Source organism: Vidua macroura, chromosome Z, assembly GCF_024509145.1.
Source record: "Vidua macroura isolate BioBank_ID:100142 chromosome Z, ASM2450914v1, whole genome shotgun sequence".
Taxonomy (NCBI): Eukaryota; Metazoa; Chordata; class Aves; order Passeriformes; family Viduidae; genus Vidua; species Vidua macroura.
In genome coordinates, this window is record NC_071611.1 from 54073634 (window position 1) to 54082705 (window position 9072).

At 42.5% G+C, this 9072-nt stretch overlaps 1 protein-coding gene across 1 annotated transcript in view; it reads right to left on the minus strand.

Annotated features, from left to right (window-relative positions):
* Positions 1 to 6338, minus strand: part of GRAMD2B (GRAM domain containing 2B) — a 29819-nt gene extending 23481 nt beyond the window's left edge. Inside the window, exon 1 of the mRNA XM_054004009.1 lies at positions 6247 to 6338. Within this exon, the coding sequence (XP_053859984.1) occupies positions 6247 to 6338 (92 nt within the window). The remainder of the gene's footprint in view (positions 1 to 6246) is intronic.
* Between the last annotated feature and the right edge of the window lie 2734 nt (positions 6339 to 9072).

Sequence of the window (9072 nt, forward strand, 5' to 3'; positions counted from 1 at the left end):
AGTTTTTCAGCACTAATTGTGCTTTGAAAAAAACTAAGTAGTTACATCAGATTCAAATACTTAAAAAAGAAAACAAAAAACCCAAAAACCGCTAAAAAAAAACCCAAAAACCAAAATGCAAAAGAAAAAAAAATCAGACACCTGCAATTATATTAACAATTATTATTAAGAATGCAGTTATAAAGCAGAGGTCTGGGAATAATCTTATCAACACTTTTATTCCATTCTTGTCTGTTAAAAAGTGAAGCTGCCATGAAATCCTTGACCAGCAGCTTCAGTTCTATGGTAGGTTTAGAAATAATGAGAAAAAAAACCTATTCTTCTGACAGGTTATATACAAAGAGAAGGAGGGTTGTATTTTCTCATAAAGCAGTGTCTTTGAAAACTGGCATTGATAAAAGATAATCCAAAATAATTGATAAGATTTCCCTGTTTAAAGTGTGTTAGATGCTTCTCCTAAATATCTTATTTACATTTTTTGTGAGGTTCCCCAGCAAGAATCAAAACACATCCAACTGAAAAACAATTAGATGAAAATGAACTTCTCATTGCTTCTATCTACTGTGCTTTATCACATTTTCCTTGTTTAAAACACAATACTAATTAAGGAAACAAAAATTAGAAGTTTCAAGGAATACACGAGTACATTTTTGATGCTTCATCACACATTTCACAAAGGACAGAAGTGAACTATTCACCAAGGATCTGACAATGCTGAATTTCCCATTATTACCTTTTCAACCTATGACTATTCTTACAGAACTGCTCATGTGTTCATGGAAAAGACCAGATCAATGTGGATAATTGAATACAAAAGCTTCCATTTCACACTAGAAAATACTAGTTCACAACAATGGGTCTAACCAACACCAGTCACAACAGTGCCTTTAACTGTGACACTGAACTGAAAGAACCGTTTTCCTTCCAGAGTGATGGAAAAAGGTAGTCTTATTAGGATCAGATGTGACACATAGTAGTCAGACACCTGATAAGGACAACTGGATTTTCTATTTTCACCATTTTTTTCTATTTTTCTATGTCACCACGACACTGAGTCTGAATGCCCTCAAAAGCCTGCTTCTTGAATCTGAGCCTTTCCACTGGCCACAAGCTGTCCTCCATGGCAAAACACACTCACTCTTATGCCGGCCATAGCACGATTACATGTGTTTTAAGATTTCTCTAAACCAAATAGGAATATATATAATCCTGTTATTTACTGGACTTCTGTAAGATAAACTTCCTATTGAGAAAAAGGCTGAACAAATCTAAGCAGGTCTTCTTGAACTAGTATAGCACAGATGGCAGCTACAAAGTATATCAAGAGTCTTTTGCCTAGGTGGCCTGTCTTCAACAAACAGACTGAAACTATAGCCAGAGGGCTAAACTGAGGCACGTACAGGACATGCCAGAGTATGGCTGGTTTTATGGGGGATGTACAGAACTGCTGTTTCATAGTCAGATAATTAGACTTCCATCTTCTATCCACAGAGGGCGAAGGCTTCAGTCTGCCTCTATGTTCTCTGTTCTGCTGAAATTGTCTGCTGCCTATCTGCAGCCTACATATTATTTACTGTCACTCTTTCTGGAGCTTATTAACCTCCCTAACCTTAGTGTGCTATTTTTCAAGGACAGAGGCAAAGACAGTCAGTGCCAAGTAGAAGTTTACTTGAAGTAACACAGGTCTGAAAAGATTCATTGGAAAGGATATACGTGGACTTGGCAACAGCTGTGTACAGAGCATACAGATCATTAGTCTCAGCCTCATTAGATAAGCACATAATTTCTAACTACATGACTGCAACAATTATGGAGATGGAAGTAAGAAGACAATACAGTAATGGGACATTTATGCATCACCTGTCAAATACCAGCAACAAATTGTGTTCCCCAAAGTTGTAGTTATTATGTTGCCTAACAAGCATTTCTCACAGATTGCATATAACTAGTAAATACATTAGCTACATGAAGCACCTGGGTGGAAAGAAAAAACTCTTCAGATCCATACCATGTATTTGCACATGGTAAAATTATTTTTAAAAAGCTGCTTTTATAACTTAAGCATGCACATAAAGTGAACACAGTAGGAATGGCAGGGAGAAAAAAAAGGAAAAAACAGAAGTGATCAAAAAACATCATTATGAACAAATGAAAGTTCAAACTCATGGAAAACTCCTGTCACACACATAAATTTAAATGTTTCATTTACAAGCCTCTCCTTTGGAGATCATGTGTTATAACTTTTGCTATAAGAGTAAGGAAGAATTACTAGGGAACAATTGAAAGATATGATACTTAGTATGTGTTAATATCTTCATCCCCTGGAAGTACATACCTACATTTTTCCTCTTTGCAGAAAAAAAAAACAACAAAAAAACCAAAAAAGAAACAAAAAAAAACAAAACAAAAAACCAAAAAAAACCCAAAAAAAAACACCAACAAAACCCCCCCCCCAAAACAAAACAAAACAAAACAAAACAAAAAAAACCAAAAAAAACCACCACAGTAGAAGTTTGGCTGCTGGAAAGGAGTTAACCTAGATCAAAGCTGAAATAAAACTTTAAGTCAATAATAAATGACTTCCCTTTTTTTCTCTGTATTTTGTGTTTTTCTCAAGTAACAGACTTTAAAAAAAAAAAAGTGAATTTTGATTAAGTACAAGTCAGTCAATTAATTCTGTTCTAATTTATCAACTGATAAACAGTTATTGAGAAACATCTGTTACAGTAGAATAATATGCCAGACAAACAAACCATAAAAATCACATTCTCCCTGCCCAGAAGTCCCCAATTTGCTTGGAAGCATTTTCCACTGCTTGCAGCAGCATATAGCATATTTTCTCCAGTACCTGCAATGCATTTTTGCCAAAAGAGAATTAAAACCTTTCACATATTCACATATTTCAGACTCTTAAGTCCCAGTCCCTTCATTTCTTTAAGTTACACTCAGTAATTGGACATTACCTGATTCTGTAAACCATAAGGGGACAGACAGAATGTGCCACTTAATGTTAGCAAAATCTTGCCATATTGTAACCCATCACATTGCACTTATACAGACAGATTGAATTATATGAGAACAAATATTACCAGTGGCACCAGAAAGTGCTACATGGACTTCATTAGAAGCAAGCATGGGTAAAAGCAGAGGGATGCTGACAAAGCATATGAACTATTGCTATTACTCCTCTGCCATTTCTCCTTAATGTATCACACTCTTATTGTCAATGCTCAAACGTCTGTTCCACCTGCTGTCCCTGAAGTAAGGCTGACAGCTTCTACAGGAGGTCCAGTGCCATCACAAATAAAACATACTCCACTTCCCAGTCAAAAAAAAAAATATATTCTCTAAATACAGAGGCCTTTTTGGTCCAAGGCCGTACCAGGAGGTAATGGTTGCGGAGCTCCACTTGGAAGGTTTTTTCCGTCCACAAATTTTTTATTTGCTTGGAAGGAGCTCCACATAATGACAAACTTTTGGCACGTTACTATTTTGGGTAACAGTGCCCATCTTCCCCAGAGTGTTATCTCTGGGGTTACAACTCACAGAGCTCTATTGGAAACTTTGCAAATATATAAGTATCACTAAACATGCCAGAGTAGCCCATTTTCTGAATCAGTATGAAAATACTTAACTCTTCTGAATCACTGTTGGATAAATACAATCTTCAAAGTTTCTAATCTTGAAACACTTAAGAAAAACTAATCCAAAAAAACCCTGAAAAAAACCCAAAAAACCAAAACAACCCAAAATACCTTTACAGCTTTGGTCCTTCAGATGCACCTACTCCCCAGGGAGCCTTTATCATAGCAGCAACATATTAAGCTATGAAGTTCATCTCTAAACTGAACAATATTCTAAGCATACCTCCAGGAGGTAAAGGTTACTGTACACACATAAATCTCTTTACACACATGAATCTCTCCTCCCCCTGAGCTTTGGAAAACACTAAAGATTACAACCTCTATAACTGCACTAATATTTTTTCAAGTAGAGGTCATGATGAGCTGTGTTAGTTGCATATTGCTCCCTGGAAGTACATGAGGGGAATGAAGCTCCACCAAATCCACAAACACTTAAGTACAATATCTTCTAACACCAAATCTTCAACAATTAAACTTCTAGCAGTCTCATTTCTAGCTGAATTAAAGCCATGCTTCTGTTCTTCAGCTGAACAATCTCCCCTGTAACTTCACATTAGTCACATAACCTCACATGGCTTGTGAGGTTAACTCCCAATCAAATGAACACAAGAGTTTCTCAGACAAGTTTCTCAGTAAAATGGGGCTGGAAAATAAATTGCTATTTTGTTTCCAAAGAGCAAATGCTTCAACAATTTTCTAGTTTAATACAAACCTTTCCAAGTTTTTTTTTCCTCTCCCAGTCTTTTCACCCTCCTGCTGTCAGACTGCTATTGCTGAACACTGTATCTTAAAGTGTGACATACTGCCTAGCTCTTCCCTGCATGACACCTACTGAACAGCAAAAATTGATAGCTAAAAAAAGCTAGAGAGTCATAGTGAGTAAGACTTCTCTGTTTATCACACTGGCTAAGACTGACCTTGCTTCTAAAACTGTTAACTGATGATGGATTGACAGACTAAACACCTAGGGGCAAAACAGATGGTCAGTTACCTGTGCATGTTCAATGCCTCGGGAGATCAAGCTCTCCATATACTATCTTGGATTCCTAGTTCTGTTTTCAAGAGAAAAATCAGATACAGATCTTGCATACCTGAAGAATTTCATTAGGTTCACTGGCATAATTCTGCGCAGGGATCAGGATCCAAGGTTTGAATTCAGAAGACTCTAGAGAGGGTCTGGGAATTATGTTTCATTTGTAGTGTGAAGTCACTGATGTGATTACACCATACAGGATAAAGGACACTTAGAAGACACTTTGATTCCCAGTACTCTCTAACAAGCAAGTTATTTCTGGGAACAGATTTCACTGCAATACATACTTTAGGAATACACCTGCTTAGACATCATGCGTACAACAGCTGGGGGAAAAAACCCAAAAACCAACACAGACTTAGAATTTGTTTCAAGAGAAAGAGCTAGCTGCTGGTAACTTACTTGCCTTTCTCCTGGAAGCTGTTTAAGATTAAATATTTGTGAAGAAAAGTTCTTTGGGAAGAGGAATCATCCCAGTTTAGGAGAAAGTTAACTCTTTTTAATTTATTTTGAGAAGAAAGCCCTACATGTTTTAGTTTCTTGTTTCACAGATGCTTAACTTCTCAAAACCGTCCCTGGGACTGCCAAGACCCATGTGAATTGGGAGCCTGGTATGGAAACAGACAGCTGCTTGATATCAGCAATGTTTTCACGTGATGGTCATTGCCATGGCTCACAAGCAACTAAACAACATGAAATCTCTGCAGGAAGCAAGACACCAATGCACGAGTGAGACTTTAACTCTGGACGTTCCCAGTCATCATCACAGGCTGGAAGGTCTGCAGCCTCAGGGGAGTCCTCCCACCCCTCTGAGCACTCTGACTTCTCTACCTTCCATCAGTTAGTCGAAGCAGACAGCCTTTACCAGCCAGCAGGGCCTCCCCTTCCTCATGAAGAATATTTCCAGCCTCTTCACCTGCTCAAATGTTACGGTACTTCTCAGGTTAAAAAGCAGAAGTGTGAGTATGGGTATAGCTACGCTGGGCTTGCCCAGTGGGGAACTGTGCCAGGATCGGCAAGTGACCACCATTCTTCGCCTGAGAAGGGACATCCTCCACTTTCTGGGACATCAGAATAAACTCCCATTTTATTGTTTCTTGCCTGTATCAGACTTCGTAAACTTTCGACAAAGTTCTGGGTTTTCCTGGCACCCAGAGGAAAGGATCACAGCTTCCCACAGGAGCCCGTGCACTTTAACATAAGCGATTAAGCACAATTACTGTATTTAAGTGCCACGGCTCAGAAGGATTTTCAGGCTGCTGGGTGAAACTACTAGAAGCAGTATTTATACGCCTTGCTCCTAAAACTGTAACTTCGCAGTTCAGCTGAACTCGAGCGCAGGTCTTGGCTGAGCGGGGGTGTTCGCGCTCAACTTAAGCCTGGAGGCGGAGCCCCCTTGTTGACTCTTCCCGGGGAACTTGCAGGCCGACGCCCCCAACAGAGCGGCCCCAGCGCTGGGGGGCTAACCCGCCGCCCCCGCCCGCAGCTCCCCGCGGCCCCGGCGCTGCCCCGCGGGCGGTTCGGGCACAGCCCCAGCGGGGCTCCTCTCCCGGCGCGGGCACTACTCACAGACGCGGAGCGCCCCTGTTCTCCCGCCGGCCGGCGGCCCGCGCTGCCCTCGGCTCCTCCGCATCGCAGCGCGGCTCGGTCATGAGCACCATCGGCCCGGGCAGCACGACTCACTCACTCCGCCGCCGGCGAATCAGGCCGGGCCGCCCGCTCCGGCCTCGCTGCCCCGCCCCGGGGCGGACCCGCCGCCGCCGCCGCCGCCGCCGTTCAGGCCGGCAGGAGCCGGAGCCGCCACAAACTGGTTGAGCCTGCCCGGCTGGGCTCGGCGCCGCCCGCGCCGCGGAGCTTGTGAGGGATGCAGCGCCTCGCTCCCCGTGAGGCTGATCCCTTACGAGCTTTAAATTATTCAGTCGGGACGCTGTCGCGTGAGACGCCGGATCCCGCCGGCTCCAACAAAAGCCATCCTTAATGTTTTATACGGGGGTACAGGAGATAACGCATTGACATTGACGCAGTCCCGGGGGAGAAGGTGGCGGTGGCCGGGGCCCTGGTTTCTGTCAGTGCGCTTCCCCGGTGACTCGTGGAAGCAGGCAGTAGTCCAAATACTGATACTGGCCTCAGGACTGCTATACTAACGTGAACTTCTGAAATGACTAGCTGGTATTTCCATCTGCAGCTTTACATCTTGAGCAGACAAGTAGGTGTTTCCTTTCTCAACAGCAGCACCCCACGCTGCTTTGTACAGAAAAATCTCAAAACCACTGAACAGGTAATGTTGGAAGGGACCAGTGGGTCCAGCATTCTGGCTCAGACAAGACTATCCGAGAGTGTATGGCACAGGAGCGTGTCCAGGCGGTGCTTGAATATCTTCAGCAAGGGAGACTCCACAACCTCTTTGGGCAACCTGTCACAGTGTGTGGTCACCTGCAGAGTAAAAAATTCTTCCTCATGTTCAGGTGGAACTTCCTGTGCATCAGTTTCTGCCCATTGCCTTTCCTGTTGCTGGGCACCACTGAGCAGAGCCTGGGTCTGTCCCCTTGGCATTGATGAGGTCCTCACTCAGTCGTCCCTTCTTGAGGCTGAAGGTGCCCAGCTCTCCCAGCCTTTCCTCAGATGGGAGATGCTCCAGACTCTTGATCAATTTAGTAACTCCCTGCTGGACATCTTCAGGAGTTCCTAGTCTTTTATTGAGGAGCCCTGTACTGGACAGAGCACTCCAGATGATGCCTCACCAGGGCCAAACAGAGGGGGAGGAGGAGGAGCTGAGGAGGCCTCTGCCCCTTCACCTGAGTCATTGAATGGATGGATAAATTAAACAAGACTGGGCTCACTACTGTGAGCCTTGAGAGACACCACGAGTGACCGGCCTCCAAACAGAGCCTCTGCTACTGATTGTAACTCTGGGATCTGCTGTTCAGCCAGTTCTCAATCTGCCTCCCTGTCCTCCCATTCATTTCACTCTTCCTGAGTTTACCTGTGAGTTTGCATTTTAAGAGACAGTGTTGAAAGTCTTGAAGTCGAGGTAGACAAGATCTGCTGCTCTCCCCTCATCCATCCAGGTAGTTGTTTCATCGTGGAAAGCAAACAGGTTGGTCAAGCATGATTTACCTTTAATGAATCCATGCTAAGTACTCCTGATCATCTTGTCCTCCATGTGGATAGAGGTGGCCTCCAGAATGAGGTGCTCCATCACCTTTCCAGGGACTGAGGTGGGGCTGACTGGCTGATAGCTCCCTGCATCCTCCTTCTTGCCCTGTTTGAAGACTGGGGTGACATTTTCTTTCTTCAGTCCTCAGACACCAAGCCTGATTTCCACGACCTTTCAAAGATGAATATAAGGAGCATAGCTATGATGTCCATCAGCTCTCAGCACTTTTGGGTACGTCAAGCCCATGGACTTGTGTATGTTGAATTTGCCTAGGTATTCTCTAACCCAATCCTTCTTGACCAAGGAAAAGTCTTGGTTCCAACATTCCTTTACCCTGGTCTCCTGGGTCAGAGATTCCTGAGGGCTGGTCTTGCCAGTGAGACCAATGGAAAGGTGGTGTTCAGTAGCTTTGCCTTCTCTGAATCTTCTTACTTTTCCTTTTATTACTCTGATGTATTTAAAGACATTCTTCTTTTTGTTTTTGACATCCTTGTCCAAATTTAATTCCAGATGGGCCTTGCCCTTGTCTCATTTCTACTAACATGACAAAATTATCTAATACAGTGTAGAAAACCAGAAAGCTGGCTTACTCCTGGCCTTCCTTGGGCCTGTGCTGGCAGAACTGTGGGGCAAGTTGAGTGAAGGTTAGATTTAAGGTGGTACTTGGCACAAGTCATCTTGCATGGCAGGCACTAATTCTGAACGTAGATATGAAAAATGTACTACTTGGTTAATACCCCAGTTAAGTTTCAGTTTGGTGAAATTATGTTTTAATAAAGCTTAAATGGACTCTGTGGTTGTAAGTACACAATCAAAGGAGAGAAAATCCTGGGATGAGAGTTCAAAGTAGCATGTCTAGGCAAAGGTCTATTTTCATGTTTTAACAAAATTAATAATAGAATAACTTCCTTACAGCTGATTATTCACATGAGCTAAATGGAGAATATGTATAGTAGAGTAGTTTCTTTTAGTGAATATCTGTGTAGGAGATAGATATGAATGTACATTTCAGATTGAAAAGTGTATGAAGCAAATTAATCACCTTTGAATATTTAATCTTTAGGAGATGCAAGAAATAAGTTTTAGGTATTGTTGCAATACTTTCAGGAAGTCAGTGATAAGAAAGAGGTCTTAATGGTGAAATGCTTCAAGACTGCCATAGTTGCTTGGGTACAAAGATCCTGCAAAAAATGTGAGATTCCTGTATGATTTTTGGTAGACCTTGTGGGCTTAATTGG